The sequence below is a fragment of the Podarcis cretensis genome (genome assembly GCF_951804945.1).
Source record: "Podarcis cretensis genome assembly, chromosome: 17".
Lineage (NCBI taxonomy): Eukaryota > Metazoa > Chordata > Lepidosauria > Squamata > Lacertidae > Podarcis > Podarcis cretensis.
The window spans coordinates 22,394,149-22,414,000 of NC_137187.1; the positions used below are offsets into that span (position 1 = coordinate 22,394,149).

At 39.8% G+C, this 19,852-nt stretch overlaps 1 protein-coding gene across 4 annotated transcripts in view; it reads right to left on the reverse strand.

The window, feature by feature from the left end:
* The window catches only part of KDM4C (lysine demethylase 4C), a 197,579-nt gene extending 177,727 nt beyond the window's left edge, over window positions 1-19,852 (reverse strand). Inside the window, exons 1-3 of one of the 4 annotated variants that reach the window (XM_079959232.1) lie at window positions 19,514-19,825; window positions 11,704-11,774; window positions 9,738-9,899 (exon numbers count right to left, since the gene is read on the reverse strand). In XM_079959232.1, the coding sequence (XP_079815358.1) occupies window positions 9,738-9,881 (144 nt within the window). In that variant the 5' untranslated portion in view covers window positions 9,882-9,899; window positions 11,704-11,774; window positions 19,514-19,825. Of the gene's footprint in view, window positions 1-9,737; window positions 9,900-11,703; window positions 11,775-13,300; window positions 14,522-19,513 lie in introns of those variants that run through there. The other 3 variants (XM_079959234.1, XM_079959233.1, XM_079959235.1) reach the window with 3 other exon arrangements.

Sequence of the window (19,852 nt, forward strand, 5' to 3'; positions counted from 1 at the left end):
ATTGGTGACAACCATCTTGGGGTTTTCTTTTCTAACAAATCCTTATATCTTATCCAAACATTAAACAATGCTTTTCTAACAATATGATTTTTAAACGCCTTGTGTGCTTTTACCTTAACATACCACAAATATGCATGCCAACCAAATACATTATTAAAACCTTCTAAGTCCAACACGTCAGTGTTTTCAAGAAGCAGCCATTCTCTCAGCCAGCAAAAAGCAGCTGATTCATAATATAGTTTAAGGTCTGGCAGGGCAAATCCACCTCTTTCTTTAGCATCAGTTAATATCTTAAATTTTATTTGAGGCTTCTTGCCCTGCCAAACAAATCTGGAAATATCTTTCTGCCACTTATTGAAACAATCCATCTTATCCAAAATTTGCAATGTTTGAAACAAAAACATCCTTGGCAGCACATTCATTTTTATCACAGCAATTCGGCCTAACAATGATAACTTCAAATTTGTCCATATTTCTAAATCCTTTTTCACTTCAGTCCAACATTTTTCATAATTATCCTTAAATAAATTCACATTTTGGCTGTCATATTAACCCCTAAATATTTCACTTTCTTAACCAATGTTAATCCTGTCCCCTCCTGAAACTTTTCTCTCTCATTCACAGTTAAATTTTTCTCTAAAACCTTAGTTTTCATCTTGTTCAACTTAAAACCTGCTACCTGTCCAAATTCTTGAATCAGCTCCAATACCCTTTTAGTACTAGATTCTGGCTCCTGTAAAATCAACACTAAGTCATCAGCAAATCCTTTCAGTTTGTACTGTTTAGCTCCCACTTGTATACCTTTAACCTCTTGGTCCTTTCTAATCATATTTAACAAAACCTCAAGGACCGATATAAAGAGCAATGGAGAGATTGGGCAACCTTGTTGTGTCCCTTTCTCAATCTTAAACTCTTCTATCACCACATTGTTCACAATTAGTTTTGCCTTTTGCTCTGAGTAAATTGCACCTATACCATTTTCAAAACCTTGGCCTACCCCCATCCCCTGTAGATTCTTCTTCATAAAACTCCATGAGAGGTTGTCAAAGGCTTTCTCTGCATCCACAAATATCAAAACTGCCTTGGTATTGATATTCACTTGTAATTTTTCTAAAATATTAATTATATTCCTCGTGTTGTCAGACAAGTGTCTGCCCGGGAGAAAGCCCGCTTGGTCTTTATGAATTTCTTCTACTAAAACCTTTTTTAGCCTTTTAGCCAAGATGTCTGCAAAAATTTTGTAATCCACATTAAGCAGTGATATGGGGCGGTAGTTCTTAACCTGTGTCTTTCCAATCTCTGTTTTTTGTATAAGTGTAATATAAGCTTCCTTCCACGACTCTGCTGCCTTTCTCCCTTCCAAAATTTCGTTGCAGACTTCCTTCAATGGTTGTATTAACCATTCTTTCAAAGATCTGTAATATCTTGAAGTCAAACCATCTGGTCCTGGAGATTTACTTAATTGCATATTCTGGATGGCCCCTTCCACCTCCTAATCCATTATTTTATAATTCAACATTAGCTATTTTTCCTGAGAAGTTTTGTGTAGTCCATTTATTTTCAGAAATTGATCAATGTCCATTTCTTTCTGCTTCTTTCTGCTTCTCCTGTGTATAAAGTTGTTTGAAGTATCTCTGAAAACACTTCCTGATCCCCACTGGGTTCTGTATATTCTTTCCTTCCACTTCCAAATTCGTAATAGTATTTAGTTTTTGTCTTTTTTTCATTTGCCAGGCCAATAATTTTCCACAGTTATTTGCCGATTCAAAGGTCTTTTGCCTCATCTGTTTAATCTTTCATTCTATTTCCTGATTCATCAGCTTTGTATATTGTACTTGGTATAACTTTATCTCTTTCAGAATCTCCTGTGACTTTGGTTTTGCTCTGTTTCTTCTCTCCTTCCTCTATTTTTCCCAGGATTTTATCCTTTTTTTCATTCTGAGTTCTCTTCTTAATTGCATTCTGTTGTATTAGGAATCCCCTCATAACCGCTTTGCTTGCATCCCAAATTACTCTTTTTTCCACTGTAGTATTCATATTTATTTCAAAATAGTCTCTTAGAGTTTTATGGGCCTTCTTGGTCACCTCTTCATTCCTAAACAATGTATCGTTCATCCTCCATCTAAAGGAGCCAGTTGGCATCAATTTCATTTCCATCTTCACAGCATTATGGTCAGAACAAGTTTTGGGGCAGATCTCCACTTTGCTGATCTTCGGAACCAATCCCCTGGTTACCCAAATTTGATCAATTCTTGTCCATGTCATTTTTGCCTCGGAGAAGAAAGTTCCCTCTCTTCCCATCGGGTTCTTCACTCTCCAAATGTCAACTAAATCCATATTATCAGTCATGTCAAAGAAAGTTTTAGGTAGTCTACCATCTTTGGTGACTACCTGTCTCTGTGCCTTATCCATATTTGTAGTCACCACTCCATTCATGTCTCCCATCAAAATCATGTTATAGTCCATATAGTCCATCAAAATATCATGTAGCTTCTTGAAGAACTCCGATTTTCCTTCATTTGGTGCATAAATACCTACAATTAGGAATTTCTCTCCTTGTGATTGAATTTCAATTGCAATGAATCTTCCTTGGTCATCTTTAAATATGAATTTCGGTGATAGGCTCGCCTTTGCATAAAGGACCCTCCTCTTTTTTTAACTTTATCTGATGAAATAAATTCTTGGCCCAATCTTTTATTACTCAGTATCTTCCTATGTAGCCTTATCACATGTGTTTCTTGTAAGCAAATCAAGTCCAAATGTTCTTTTTTCAATAAATGAAAGACTCTCCGCCTTTTTTCCTGGGAATTCAGTCCATTCACATTCCAGCTCGAAACCTGCAACGCCATCATGTATTTACGCTGATATTCCTCCAACTGCACCCAATGCTTGCTCTTCTTCTGTTGGTGGTAGTGGTAGCACGTTCAGTGGGAAATCCAGTCCAAAGGATAATGTTGATATATCCAATATTCCCTTATTTGGTGATCCTCTATCCAATGCTCTTCGCTCCAATCCTCTATCTGGTGATCTTCTATCCGTTGCTCCTGACTCTTTTCCAAGTCCTTTCTGCAGATCTTCTTCGTATTTATCCAAAAACTTTACTTTATCTTCTACTGATCTTATTTTTATTTTCCTTCCTTTGAAGCTGAAAGATAGACCTTGGGGAAACTCCCACCTAAAGATAATTTTGTTCCTTCTTAGCAGGGCTACCAGATCTCTGTAGTTAGACCTTAGATCCAAAAGGTATTTCGGGACGTCTTTAAAAATTTCCACTCTTGACCGTTGTACTTCTAGGTTCTTCTGATAGTGCCAGCCCAATATTCTATCTCTCTCTTCTTTCGTTCGAAGGGTAATCAAGCAATCTCTTATTCTGTTCTTCTCTTTTTTCCCTCCTCTTCCAAGTCTAAAGGCCCTCACAATTCTAAACTCTTCTTGGTCCAAGTCCAAGTCCCAAAAGTCAGCAAATTCCTGTGTGAGAAAATCTGTCAAACTTTACTTCTCAAATTCAGGTAGGGCTCTGATCCTCAAATTCGTCTGTTTTTCTTTAAGTTCAATCATAGCAAGTGTCAGCTTATGTTCCTCAAGTTGCCTCTGTAGGGCTGGGACTCTCTCTGTCTCAAGTTCTATTACTTTACATTCAGCAGCAACAGCTTTCACCCTGGCTTCTTCCGCAGTCTGCCGTATCAAAGTAGATTCCTGTATCAATTTCTGGATGGTTTCTGTATTGATATTCACCTTTTGTCCCAAATTATTTATACTTTCTGTATTTAAATCAATTTTAGTAGTTGCAGCATCCACTTTCACATTTATCGCGTCTGTTTTCTTGTTAAGCTGTTCCAGTGAATCATTTATCTTACTTAATGCAATCGCCAAGGCTTCTTCTGTCGACATTCCTCTTGATTTTGAGTGAACTGATACAGAAGTAGCCACAGAAGAAGCAGGGAGACCTGGTGTTGAGCCTCTCCTGGGTTGCTGCAAAGTCCTCCCAAACCTTAATGTTTTTTCTGCGGTTTGCTGGTCTATTTTTTCCTTTCCATTTACAATAACACTTAGAAATTCAAGGTCAGTCCCAGAGTCTCACAGTTTTTTATCTTGCAGCTGGAAATTCCCCTAGTCCAGCTCTTGTAAAACAACCAGTCTCAAAGGCTTCCACTAGGGGGAAACAGTTTCTATTTGTATTAATCAATAGTGTCCTCTTTTAAGCACAGTTCAAAGAATCCGAAGTTAGTATCAATTTTCAGTTACTTTTACTTCTTTTTAAAAGCAACCGGAGACAGTAGAAACAATGTATTTCTCTTGTAGCTAACTGTCAATAAATGTTCTAAGCGCTGTCAAAAAGCATCAGTCCTACTAGCAGCCCGTTTCCAGGGTCTGAGCGGCGGTATTTTAACACTCTTCGCTCTCTCCTGCAGGCGTATTTAGTCCAGAACTTCCCCCCCTCTTCTCCTGCCTCCAAGGGGGGGATTTAATGTTCTTTACAGATGGAGATTCAATCTTTTACAATAGGCTTTCCAAGACTTCAGCTTGCAGCCTCATTGCTTCAGTCTATTTACAAAAGGGGAAGGCGGACTTCCTGTATTGAGCCTCCCCGTTACGATACCAAATTAAACTTTTAAAAATCCAGTTCTCCCGCCTCAGGTCTACTCACAGGTAGTTACTTTAAAGTCAAATTGTCCACAGGAAAAAGTCAGCGCTCTCCGGCAACAGCTATGCGGCTTCGCTCCATGGAAGAAGCAGTCGATTCAAAGCACCGCGCCGCTCACCTCACGTCGCTTTGGACCCCCGAAACCGGGTTTCCCCGCGAGTAAGGGAGGCGCAAAAGGTGTCCGCCGAATCCCACACTCACAGGCTTCTCCCGCCTGTGATTTTTTTGCGGGTCTCCGCCTTCGCCGTGGCGGCCAGACCCAATTCCCACGGGGCAAATTCCTCCCGATCAGAGGAATTCCACCATTACTGGAGGCACCAACCCGGAAGTCTCCTCCAAGTATTTCTTATTTTCACAATAATTCCTTTAGGTACAGTTTACCTATACTTTTACCTGTACATTATCTGTACAAATAAAGGTATGATGATGATGATGATGATGATGATGCACCCCCTTGGCTCAGCACCCGGGGGGGGACTGCTCGCACCACCCTAAATCCATCATTGATTTGTTTTCTAGATAGACATTAATACACTGAAGGTCTTCTTTAAGTCCTTTCAGACTGGATTGTCTTTACATGAAACAGCACAAGCCTAAAATACATGACAAAACTAATTTCAGCAAAAGATGTTGCCCCTTAAAAGAAATTGTGAAAATGTAGGCAAATAAAATCCTGAAATTAGTACGTCTCTTCATTTATGTACATCAGGTAAAAACATATGACAGAAGCTTTAGCCATGTAAGGACTTCAGTAAGATGCTCTGCACAAGTATTTATTCCACAAGTTTTCAGAAAATGTATGCACACTTGAAAAGGAACTAAATATTGCTTAGGGAGGTAGAGAAACCGTGCATTTAAGATGTATGCATAAAAATCAAATATGTGCATAGCAATTCTCATTTTCATGACTATTAAGCATGCACTTGTGATTTGGGCTACACGGTGTGAATATTCTAAGAACATTTGCATGCTTTTCTTTAACTCAAGGTCAATGATGATTTTTTTAAGGCCACAAAGCTCAAACTAGTTTAATTCTCACAGTATCTTCTCTTGGAGCCAACATGAATAAATTTCTGAGAATTTATATTTAACAACATACCACTGTACTCTACTACCTATGAAAACATATTGAGTCAGTTTCCATCCCAAAGAATTTCAGCATTATGAGTCATACATTATATAGTAAAAAAAAACTGGTTCTGAACGGAAAAACAACAGAGAGATAACTAGTCCAAGGTCACCAAGCAGATGGCTTCAGCAAAAACAGCACCAGAAGCCCAGGGAGCAGCAGTTGAGCAAGCCCGAAGACATGGAGAGGGAAGCACCCCCATTTCCACACTCTCCAGCTCCTCAGCGCACCCCTACCTCTCATCTTCCATTCCCACCAGCTGATGCCTTGTGCTTCATGCCTTCCATGGGCCTGCACGCAAAGAACGAGGTGCAGCTTCAAGTCAACAGCTGTGAGCTACCAGGAACCTGCTGAGGCTCTCTCAGCATCTTTATCATGGCATCTCCCTACCACTTGGTGGATTCAGCTAGCTGCCCCATTCCCTCCCTCTACTGGCATCCTCATCTTCTGCTACCATATAGGCCAAGGTTCAGCTGAAGAAGCTGGAGATGCAGCTGGCAGATGAACCATCATGCAACGAGAGCATCTCGAGCGTGGAGGCACTGCTGGACCTCCTTGTCAGGAGTGTGTGCAGGAGCCAGGCCCTGTGACCTGGGGCTTTCCTAAGTTTGTTCTCAAGAGGCAAGGTGTGGCTGCACAGGTGAGGCCAATTGGTAACTCACAGCACCTGATGGCAAGAGCTGGGAAGGGATGTAAGGTCAGCATTTCCCTTTGGCTCTTTGCCACAGCAACACGCTTCCTGCCTTGCTACATTTGGCTTCTTGACTCCTTGCTTCCTGATCCTCAGACCCTTGACTCCTGGTTTCCTGACCCTTGGACCCTTGGCTTCTTGACTCCCAGCACTCTGACCCTCAGAACCTTGGCTTCCTGGCTCCTGGCTTCCAGACTCCCGTTCCTCCTCCCATGCCGCTGTCTTGCCCCCAGTCCCGACGTCCTCCGCCAGGACGTTGACCACCCATAAACTGGACCATGACACTCCTGGTCAACCTCTACACAGAGTGCAGTCACGACTCGCCACTCCAGAAGAACAGGGTTGAGTGGGGATGGATCTCCTGGTTATTGAGAGGGATGTGTGCAAGCTCCTCATCAATGACACCTGGGCAGGCTACCCAGAGTCAACCTTACCATTGGCGGTAAGCCCAACAGCCCCTTCATCTCCACTATGGCCCACTTCCTGAGGATACCAGCCAGTGCAGCATCTGGCTGCCCTGGCTTAACAACAAGCACTATGTGTATTTTATGTATGCTTTAATGAAATGAAAAGAGTCACTGGGGTATGTAGAGCGTGTGTCTGAACTTAACTGTGTTTAGCTTTTTTTTAGTTGCTATTCTGTTAATGTTAGTATTTTATAGATTATGAAAGCTGTATTGTAATATGTAATTCGACTTTTGTTGTAATTATTTTTAGTTGCTTTTCGTCTAAGTGTTTTCTAGATCATAATTGTTTTATTGAGGATTTGTTAATTATCTCATAAGATTTATGTTGTATTTGTGATGTTCTATTATGCTTTATTATGTTATTGTGTTTATTGTTTGTAAGCTGCTATGAGACTCATTTGAATGAAAAGCGGCACAGAAATACAATAAATCAAATCAAAATGTTGATTGCACAACACAGGTGGCCACTTAATCTGCTTGATAAGTAGATGACCCTCTGCAGGTTATCGTTTAAAATTATGTTGTATGCTTGAAATTCTACTCTATACTGCTGATAATATTTCACTGTCAACGTTATAAGAGGCCCCAGGACCAAAAAGCATGTATCCTTACTTCATCAACTTCGGATCACAAAAGTGCACCTTTATTTGTTTCAGTTTTCTTGTTCTCTGTCATTGTTCTCTGCTTTTTAACATAACTGCAGGACTGTTGCCTACTTTTATTGTCCTTCTATTATTGTTCAGTATTATGTACCTTATTTTACTGTTTTGCTGCATTTGTAAGTCACTTTATGAATATTTTGATAAATACTTGATATAATTTAAAACCATAGTATTAACAATAATATTAAGACTCAGCCTCTAACAATGCAATCTAATGCCTCTCTACTGAGAAGTGATTCCTGTTTAACTCAATGTGACTTTCTCCCACGTAAATGTATATAGGATTGCAGCATAAAGCGTGACTTTCAAGATCCTTTCTCTGTGAATTATGGACTAGGGTTTACAGTCATTACTAAAAATGCACACTATATTAAAAAACTAACATCATATGCAGCCTTTTAACACAGTCACTTCTCACTGATGAGATGCAGACCAGATAAATAGGACATTTTAAAAGAAAAAATAATTCTGGTTTTAATTGTCAAACTGCATACTATATAGCGGCTAGGACATATTACAAGCTTTAATAATCAATATTCAAATACAAATGCCAACATGTTAATAAATTGTTGTTTTGCATCATGCATTACACATCAGATAGAAAAGATTACATGGTATGCTGTGTTTACCTTACAAATATGCTGGAGGAATTGAGGACAAATAAGTTCAGCACTACTGGGGGGGAAACCACTCATTCCTATTACTACAACATACTTTACCTTGACCAAAGTCCTAACTGTTGTATTATAATGACAGGATCCAAATGCATCCATTACTAATTCCAATACAGTGGTACCTCTGGTTACAAACTTAATTCGTTCTGGAGGTCTGTTCTTAAGCTGAAACCATTCTTATCCTGAGGCACGCTTTCACTAATGGGGCCTCCCACTGTGCGCACGCCTCCGGCATGCAATTTCCAGTCGCGTCCTGGGGCACAGTTCGCAACCAGGAGCAGCTACTTCTGGGTTAGCGGAGTTCGTAACCCGAAGCATTCATAACCAGAGGTACCACTGTATAATATTGGACAAAAGATGGATATTACCACAATCAAGGAAATCAAGGGTATTCTTTGTTTTGGTGCCATGTTTCTTGACTTTGGACATTTTAGTGCAACAAGAAGAGAGTGTTTGTTTGTTTCTATATGTTATATCAAATAATGTATAGTCAATCCATTGATTTCATTTAGCTGCCACAGAATAGCCAAGGTGAATATTACATCTGCAGTCTCTTACTATTATAATAAAATTAAATGCCATAATCACTAAAGACATACTACATGATTTTTAGGTTGCAACTATGAAGCAATACAATCTCAGGAGGCCAGTTTTGTTTGGTCAGATCACTTCCTGGTGCAACTGGACTTCTCTGCAACCCATCCCCTCTGCAGGGAGGTGGGACCGATTCGGATGGTCCGCCCCCGCCACTTAATGGATCCAAATGGGTTTCCAGAGAGTGGTAGGGGATGCTTTATCCCATGTTGATGGCCTTTCAGTCGATTCCCTGGTGGCCCGCTGAAATGTGGAGTTAACCAGGGCTATTGACTGTTTGGCTCCAAAGCGCCCTCTCCGAGAATGTAACAGGGAATGTAACAGAATGTAAATATGTAAGAACAAGTGAAAACAAATACGTTTTAATTTGTTTCCTGCAGAAAGAGACATACAAAAAGAAACAAAACTGAAAAAGCACTTGGCTTTGGAGGAAAATTACCATCAGATAAAAACGTCTTGGGAAAATTTGAAAATAAATTAAAAAACAAAAAACAATAGCCATTCATTCATTCTTTTACTGCAGGATATAAGAGTGAGTAGCTTATAAATTGTAGTAATAGAATATGAGTACCAACTTTGTCCCCAACAAATACAGAATTTTATATACATTGTTGTGTAACCTTTTCAGGCAGTCATTGGTAAGGACAAACCCATGCAACATTTTTCTGATATTTGGCAGTATTTCCCCCCCAGCTATATTTCATTCGCATTGTGACATTTGATATATTGTTTGTTAAGTCATTTGCGTATTAGTATTATCTAGCTATCTGATAGATCTTTATAATGATATGTATAATCTTTATGAGAACTTTATACGGAGTGTACATATTAAAATTGGTGGTTCTTTGCTCTACACAGAATTTTAAAGGATTTACCTTTGCCAGTCCAGCACGATGAGCACCTTTTGATTCCATGTAAGCCAAGTACTTATTAAAGTCCCTGAACTCATCCATTGTAGGCTGAAAAGTCATTATTTTACAGCTGGGGTTTGGAGGAGGGTCCAAGGACTGAGCAGCCATGGCTGCTCAGATTTACACCTGGTAAAACACAAACACTGTTAGTCATGCAGCAGTGTATTTGAGTAAAAAAAAATATTGTAAATGCTTTATACATTATATCAATGCAACTGCATCCAACTGCTGATCATGTTGTGCCTCTTTTCTCCTGCATTGATTGCTTGTGCATAATACAGTGGTGCCTCGCAAGACGAAAAGAATCCGTTCCGCGAGTCTCTTTGTCTAGCGGTTTCTTCATCTTGCGAAGCAAGCCCATTGACGTCTTAGCGGATTAGCGCTATTAGCGCTATTAGCGGCTTTTAGCGGCTTAGCAGATAAGCGGCTTAGCGGCTTATAAAAAGGGGGGAAAGGGGGGGGAAACCACAGGAACTCGCAAGACATCTTTGTCTTGCGAAGCAAGCCCATAGGAAATTCGTTTTGCAAAGCACCTCCAAAACGGAAAACTCTTTCGTCTAGCAAGTTTTCCGTCTTGCGAGGCATTCGTCTTGCGGGGCACCACTGTACAAATATGTGGTTATGAAGACAAGGTTAGGAACAAAAATGGACAGGAAACAATGTTGGGAACACAACTCAAGTTGAAGACACATCCCAAGGAGAAATTTATAAAAGAAGTTATACATTGTTTCAGTCAAGACCCTCAAAGACTCTAGTTTTTGTTTAAAGGATGATCCACTTTGTCTTATATGTGTCTTTGTTGTCGACTGATAAGTGTTAGCAAAACAGTCTGGCTGGTTTCAGTGTTTATGTCTGGCATTTATCATAGCCCAGGCAGTTTCTGTGTAAAAGGTAAGGAGGTCAGCCTTAGGGGTTTTTAATTTGGTTTAGAGTCCTACAGTATTGTTAACTGCACAAAGTGAAGCTGTATGTCTTTCAAGTGCCTTATCCATTATTGCTAAGTGGACAAATAAAGCAGAATTTAGTTCTGAAATGCATAATTCCATACATCATCATCAACTGTAGCCCATTATTGTTTTTCATTGAAGAAGAAGAGGAGTTTGGATTTGATATCCCGCTTTATCACTACCCAAAGGAGTCTCAAAGCAGCTAACATTCTCCTTTCCCTTCCTCCCCCACAACAAACACTCTGTGAGGTGAGTGGGGCTGAGAGATTTCAAAGAAGTGTGACTGGCCCAAGGTCACCCAGCAGCTGCATGTGGAGGAGCAGAGACGTGAACCCGGTTCCTCAGATTACGAGTCTACTGCTCTTAACCACTATACCACACTGGCTCTCGTTGCTTTGCTTTGGTACCATGTAATGATGCATGGGGTTCAGTCATATGAAGACAACAAATATTCAAATAAATATCCTGTAGTTACAAGTAGCAGACCTCCCTCCTCCTCAAAATAATAATTTATTTCCACATAGACTGGCCCTGTCTTCAGTGTACAGGCATTCAGCAAACCAGGCCATTATGTGGAATGCATATTCCTCTGTGCAACTTCATGCCCAATTCAGCCCTTCACTGAATGAAGGAATGCAAGTTCTGAAAACTGCACAAGACTCCAATTCCCTGGCATGTTTCTGCCCCTGTGCTGGGGATAGAGATTTATGTAGATCCCACCATATGTAGGCAACTTCCTCGTTTTTTAAAAAAGCATTAGCAGTAATATCATTCATTGCTCATATAGGATGACCTCCTGCTTTATGAAATACTAGTAAGTAATTTAGGATTTAGCAGAGAACAAGAGTCCAACAATAAATATGCAGCCTTTTATGTATTTGCTGTTCAAAAGTGAAAAGCTTAGGAGAAAATACATTACTTAGCATTCTAACAAACTCCTAATAAGCGTATGAGGCTGTGAACAGATTAAACATTGTTTTTACCTGATGATTTGACACCTGTCTTCTACATCAACCGGAACAAACAGGTCACTGTCCACTTATGTACCAGGAGACTGCAGGAGAGAGATAATTTGTATTAATGCAAGTGTATAAATAATAAACTTTTATATATTTGCAAACATAGCAATACATTTTTATCAATTTAATAAAATATGCAATCTAAGTTTATAACTATTTTACTGTATTCTGAAAGGTTTTAGCGAACAGAATATAACTGACAGATGAAACATGCAGCTCCGGACAAATAACTAATGAAAACTGGTGTTAAGAACTCAATAGTGTTTGTAAAAAGATGCTGTAATATGAAAACAAATTAAACTTATTCCAACAGACAACATGCAGCTGAAACCTGACAGAAGTTTCACTGTTACAATATTGGGGGGAAGCTCCTGATTAGAATAAATTTATTTTGACTTTTAATGTGCAGGTAGCAAAAGTCTTCCTTGTTCTATATTTCCCAACAGAAAACTGTAGCAAAGGGCAGAAGCTTCATCTGCCAAAGCTGCTCTGGAAGACTGAAATGGCACTGTTTGCAAAAACGTGTAATGTTTATGTTATCTGTATCTCTGTCTTTTGATAGTAAAGTCATTATTATTAAATCCAAAATCATCATAGGGACGGAGAGGCTTCTGCAGCCTTATTCCATACAATCCCATTGTTGCATCAGCAAAATTAAGTTCCTAAAGAAGGAAGAAGTACATTTGAACTTCTGTTCTTATAACCAAGCATCTGCTCATGAATTTAATGTAATTTTTCCTTGCTGTAGTCATTTCAAGCCTTCCTTTTATGTTCTTGTTAACATGCCAAAATACATAGATACAGGGTGGATTTTATTTAAATCAAATTGATTTAAACCATTATTTAAATCACGATTTAAATCACTAGTAAGCAAGACTTGATTAAAAAAAAAATTACATAAAGGCTCATTCTTGATGGTATGATCTTAATATTTACAACCAGAGAAAGGTTTCATTTTTGGAATAATAAATTTTCAGAGTAGTTTTTACATTTACAGTATATCAAAAATTACCGATTTGGTTATACTATCAGAAATACATAGAAAGATAATTATGAAATTACTGTGAGGTTTAATAAGTTAACTGTTTATATTTGGACAACTTTTCTGCTGCACTTTATTGGAAGGAGAAAAATAATCATTTCCTTAATAACAATTTATTTAAGTAAAGCAATAACATTATAGCACATGTATCCATGTTTGTTAACTGATGTGGTTAAACTTTTTTTAAAAAAAACCAATAGACTGAGTTTTAGCACACATGAAAAACTTAAAACAAATCCTTATTTCCTGATTAATAGCCTTTGGACTATAATGTAACTTAAATAGAAATCTTTAGAAAGACTTTTTCTCCAAAACCATTTTATTTTAAAAATCTGATTAAAATAAAAAAAATCCTATTTATTTATTTATTTATTTTAATTTTTGATTTTTATCCACCCTGCATAGATACGGCAGAACAATCAGCTCTACCCACCAAATATGCAAACATATTTATAGGTAGTAGCAGTGCTGTTATCACCCCAGTTCAAATTCAGACTTAAAAAAATGGGAGGAAGTTACCTGTTGCCCATCTCAGATTTAGATGCAATTATTTCCCAATTTGCAGGAGATTGAACTGGTGGCAAAAGCTAGCTGTACCAAACTTAAAATAACTTGTCAGAAAGAATAACAAGCCACACGCCCTCCAGTATAAATGCCTGGCTAGATAAATATAATAGCCACTTAGGTTTAACAAACCAAAAAGCATATGCCATACACTATGTTTAATTACATGCTCTAGTTTCAATCTATGCAAAGCAGAGTATAATGTTACATACTACTTCTCCATCTCATAACAAAGAAAAATGGGCTCCAACTCAGCTACATTTAGTGAAATCTCACGTGTCCAAATTAGATTATGCCAGCTGTGACTTTCTTGAACAAGGGAAGGCAAGAGCATCACCTTTTGTTGAGCACAAACCTTTGCAACAAAGCTGTCAAGTTATTAACTACCACAAGCTAACTTTCATTTTCATATCACACCAAAAAATGAGACAAAAACTTAAGTTTCACTGATTTGACAGCAGATTGACAGTTGCCTGAACATATATTGCATAATGCATTTAGCATACTGTAATATGCACTGGCACACTGCAGCCTAACAGAATGAACAAAAATGTTTTGACAAGTGAAAAATGTCCTCTATTTGTGAAAAACATATTCTAAACATTAGGATCACTGAGCTGTACTGCCAATTGAATAAATTAAACTGTGGGAAATAAAGCAAGTATTAACCTTATCTATGGTGCTAAATGCTTTAGTTACATCTTGACTGGAACACTGGAACATGCTGTAGGTGGGCCTGTCCCTGAAAACCACTTGGAAATTAAAATCACTGAAGAATGCTGCCAGTAAAATCTTGACTGGGCCGAGTGTTAGGACCATGCAACCATTTTAGTCTAACAGCTGCACTGGCTGCTGGTTTCTTTCCAAGTATAATTCAAGGTCTTATTATCTTTTAAGGTCTAAACTACTTGGGATCAGCCACTTCAAGGCTCATCTCCTGCAGTAGGCTTGTCATGTGGCAATGCACCATATGTGAAATTCCCTGCTTAAAGAGACTAAATCAACTCCTTCTTTATCAAGATGCTGCTGGCATCTGAAAACTTTTCTTTTTAAACAAGTCTCTGATTCTGATGCTGTTTAAACTAATCAACTGCAAGCTCTAGCTCTCTGGGTTCCCCCTTTTTACATACAGTTTTTGGTAAAAGACTTGATATTTAGCTGTTTCAGTTTGGGGTTGTTGTTATTTTTGTGTTTGCTTCTATATTTTGTTATCTACTTTGAGAACCTCCTTTGGAAGGGGAAAAAGGAGGATATTTTTTAAAATTAATAAATATTGGATTGGATAAAAGTCCTGTGTTTAAAGAATTTAAAGCACGTATAGGACAGGCATAGGCAAACTCGGCCCTCCGGATGTTTTTGGCCTACAACTCCCATGATCCCTAGCTAACAGAACCAGTGGACAGGGATGCTGGGAACTGTAGTTTCAAAATATCTGGAGGGCCAAGTTTGCCTATGCCTGATATAAGGGAACTCTGGCTCTCCAGATACAGTGTACCTCGGGTTAAGTACTTAATTTGTTCCGGAGGCCCGTACTTAACCTGAAACTGTTCTTAACCTGAAGCATCACTTTAGCTAATAGGGCCTCCTGCTGCTGCCACGCCGCTGGAGCACAATTTCTGTTCTCATTATGAAGCAAAGTTCTTAACCCGAGGTACTATTTCTAGGTTAGCGGAGTCTGTAACCTGAAGCGTATGTAACCTGAAGCGTATGTAAGCCGAGGTACCACTGTAGTGGACTACAGCTTCTATTAATGTGGATCACTGGCCATGCTGGCTGGTCCTGATGGAAGGTGGAGTCAAACAATATCAGGAAAGCCTACAGTTCCCTACCTGTGACTTAAAGCATTTGATCTACAGGTTTGCACATCAAGCTTTGCATTTTTCAGCAGGAAAGATAACAGAAGCAGAAGCTGCTTATAAACTGAGACAGTGCAATCAATCCCATATGACTGAATTTGTACAGATGCAAGTAAAAAAAGAAAAACTGAATTAGATCTAGAGTATACACACACAAAAATGAACACATATATGCATATCATGCTGTACACAGACAAGCAATATTCCACTGGTGCAAGAAGAGATCATTGGTTCTGATGACAGAGAGGGCTTGGACATGTGATTGTATCCAACCAAGTTATAGTCAGAGTAGACCCACTAAGTTAATAATGTATATTAATTTCAATAGGTCTGTTAGAATATGACCAACACTGCATAGAATCCATGTAGTTTTCATGGTAATGGGGGCCAGCCCTCCACCACAGAGCAATATGTCCCATTTGGGACTAAGCTGCAGAGGTTGCAAAGCAGTCTTTGAGAAGAATTCAGATTATAAGCCTGAAAATTGCACCATGGTGCAGGTCATCTTGGGTTGGGGTATAGTTGGGGTTTGTTGCTGTTATCGATATTAATTTTGGTATCTTTATTTTTAGATCTTTTTATCATTTATGTGGAAATTGTTAAATTTGGCTGTGTACTTCTTGATGTGTTATTTATTGTTTACAACTATTTTGTTATATTTGTAACTATGTATTTTTTTCATGTTGCAAGCTGCCTTGAGCATGGTTTTAAATAACGAAAGGCTTCATACAAATAAAATGATGTAGGTATGTATCTCCAACTACTTGTTTATAATTATTGTGCTCAGAGAAGGCATTTCAACTTCAGCAACAAATGTATCTCCACTTCAATAATACAAAGTTTATTTGCTACTTTTTTATAAATAGTAACTGCTTTGAAAGCTCTTTTGTTGCCTTTATTTCTCATGAATGAGAGGCTAGGACACTTCATTCATTCCCAATATAACTAATGTCCCTGAGGTACTCTATAAGCATTTCTTTATTTACATCAGCAGTTTGTAAAATACAAGTGTAAAATGCATCCTGATTATTCCTACCAGGTGCCTCACTGGCATGCCAGAAAAGCAAAACACAGAAGAAAAGTTAAAATTCTAAGAAAAGCTTTGTGATCATTACTTATTAGAAATAACAGCACATTTAAAATAGAATTTTAAGAATCTCAGGTTAATTTATTACAATTCTACCAGGGTCAGACTTTAGTCTTTCAAATTTCAGAGGTGCTCTGAGGCAAAAATCCCCCACCACCACCTTTTGCCTTCTCTTTAGCTCAATTCACTACGTCAAAGTTGTAAAACCCTGTGGTGCCCCCTAGGCTTGGCACCCAGTGCAGCAGAACCAGTCACCCTGCCCAAAATCAACCTCTGTTTCTACAATGCACTTATTAAGACACATATGCATCATCACACAGCTCAGACAAAGAACCAAAACCTGTATATGTATATGACATTTTAGAAATAATGCTAAAAATACATCTGAGTGCAAACTCTCACACACAAGTTCCCATATGGGAATTCATAAATGGGGCTCTCTGTTTAGTAAATCCTCAGTCAAGACGTGGGAAATTTTGACCTCCAATTTATTCCAGCTCCAAATTTCAAGTTTATACAACAGTCCCTTGGGTACCCCAAAAAGATTTTAAAGTTTGATTTTTACAATTTTACTGACCACATTCCTTTAAAAAGTTACTGCTCTGCTTTGATCAAATATTCAAATTTTAAAAATTCAAACACAGTACTTTAAAAGCATTAGCAACTCTCACAATAATAGACACCACTACATTGATTAGAGAAAGGATGATAAAGAACCCACTCAAAGAGAAATCAGCTTGGAATTTGTTGTGCATTTCAGACATTGCTTTGTTACATTTGACAATTTCTGAAATTCTTTCCCTTGCAAATGTGCCCCATGCTTCTAAAATAATACTATTTTCTAAAACATTTAGGTAACAGAATGATAATAGAGACATTGACTGGCATAACTGTGACTTCATATGCAAGGTTTCAGATCTACATGACCCACATAAAGCAAGCAAAGAAAGAGCAATTTCGCCACTCCCAGGGGCCCACTGGTGGATGGATTAGCAAAAGGAAAACACATTGCCTTCGTCCTTGTAAAAAGCAATACACCAAAACCCTCGCCCTGCAAAAAGAGAGTGATGCTCAATTCACACCAGCTCGATTTTCATAAATAAGTAGAAACACTGTTTCTGACTGAGCTTGTACATTATCTGAAGGGTTGAACCTGGATTTTATCAGGGCTGACCCATGCCTGAGGCAGAAGATCCAAACAACACTCCCAAGCACACTCATGAACATACTGCTGCACACCTTTCTCCATTTCATCGAGACTTGTAGAGTGAATTGTGCCCAAAGAACAGTTTTGTCTCCCTCTCATTCTGCCACCCTTAATGGCACCAAAAATAAGCTACCTAAGGTGACTGCCTCAGCCTTCTTAATGATAAAACTGCATCTAGATTTCATTCTTGGCACCTGCCAGTCGCATGATAGCATGATACAATACACGGGAACTAGACTTGCAGAGAAAGAAAAAAATGTAGCCGTTAGCTCACAATTTTCTTTAAAATTTGAGTTTAGCAATTTTTTTTTGAAAATGCAAGCTCCAAAGAACCATATAAATATATATATCTATTTTAACGTAAGTTTTTTTAAAAAAAAACTTTTGCTGGAGTTTTTGACTTTTGTCGGTCTTATATGCACTCCACTGTTTGAGTGGGAGAGTTCTCAGACTATTAAATTGCAGTCCAGGAATGGGTGGAATAGGGGTGGAGCTACACAATTCTGCAGAAGCAAAGTACTGCATCTTGAGAACTGAGAATACACCTGGACAAGGGATTATTTGCATCAGTCAGGTGACAACGTGTATAAAGAAAGTTTGGAAATGTCCTAACAAACAAGTCTCGTGACACTTTTAAGTTTAATAGATTGTGGCATGAAATATTGTGGATTATAAAGTACAAAACTTTGTACATTCACAAACTAAAAAGGCTCACTGAAAGTTCAATGGTTAGCCATTATGTGGCTTATGTTGATTATGCCATGACTGCTGTTTCAATAATATACCAACATACCAGATTCTGGTTATACAACATGAGCTTCAGCTACTGTTGGGGGACATCACTAGATAACAACCATTATGCGGCTTATGTTGATTATGCCATGACTGCTGTTTCAATAATATACCAACAGACCAGATTCTGGTTATACAACATGAGCTTCAGCTACTGTTGGGGGACATCACTAGATAACAATCAATTATCATACTCTGATACAGCTACACAGGAGATGCCATGCTACTAGTTTAGCATACGAAAACTTTCAAGCAAGGAGTGGAGAAAAAAAGGTGGGGTTTTTTAGTTTTTTTACATCTCTCCATTTCTGAGAATTACAATACGAGATTTTACAACGCCAAACATTTCAAAACCAATAAGGAACCCGCAAACATTTCGCATGAGAGACACATCTGGAAACTTCTTGCAAAGTCAAGTGTAACAACAGCTGTGGTCACCCAGTTCTGGCAGCTTACACATGACCCTTGGAGGAAGCCTATAGATGACTCAGTGCTTTCATTATTCCAGGAATGCAATCTAAAAGTAAACACCGTGATATGTTTCTTTTTGTTGCTGTTTTCCTTTTAAACTGAAACCCAGGGCGAAAGAGCCAGCTGCACCTCAAAAGGGTTGGCTTTCCTGTGTGTGGCGGCGGCCATAGACTCACAAGACCCAAGGATCTGGAAAGGAAACCTGCTGTGGCCCTTCCTACCCAAGCAGGCATTTCTCTAATTCCAGCATTTGGTTCGGTGTTTATTTTTATTCTTATTTTTCCTCCCCCCTCCACAGGGACACCAAGCGCCTCAACCCTGCCAGAGCCAACTTTGGCCATGGAAGAAGGGCCCGGCGTCGCCCTCCTGGCCAGCCATTCGCTCCACTCCCTGGAGCAGCACTTTCCCCTCAGAGGCCCCCCTGGGTGTGGGGGGCTCAGGCCGGCCCACCCTCCTGCCAGGTCCCACGGCGACCTCCACCCAAGCCCCAAATATCCCCCCCCCCTCACAACACCGGCCCTCGGCGCTGCTCTGCCCACCTTTCCCTGCCCCTCAGCTGCCACAGCAGAGCCTCCTTCCCTCAGGGCCTCCGGAGACACCTTCTTCCTCCCAGGGCCCCACCCCCGGCAGCCCATCCTCCGGAGACCCCCCCCCCTCTCTCCACCTGTTACTCCCCTCACGAGACGCACGGCAAACCCACCCCCCTCCCCCGCCCGTCCCTCCTATCCAGCACCACCCGCCATGCCCGGATATACCTTTTCCCTCCGCCTCAGGCGCCGACGCCGCCTCGCCGAGTCGCTCCGCCTTGGTTCGCCGGGCACGAGGGGGTTAACAGCGCGGGAGAGGGAAGGGAGGGGGGTTGGAAGCGAGGAGCCCTCCTCCTGCTGCTGCTAAGACCTCACCGCACTTCCTCGGAAAGCTTCCGACCGCGGCGGCAACTATTTGCGCGCGCGTGCGCTGGCTCGCGCTCGCTCCCCCCTCCCCTCCCCTCTTTCCTCGTTTTGATGGGGACTTGTTGTTCTAATGTACGCGGAATGACAGCTACGGGCCGCGCACGCGCACCTCTGTCGGCGAAGGGCTTCCTCCTCCTCCTC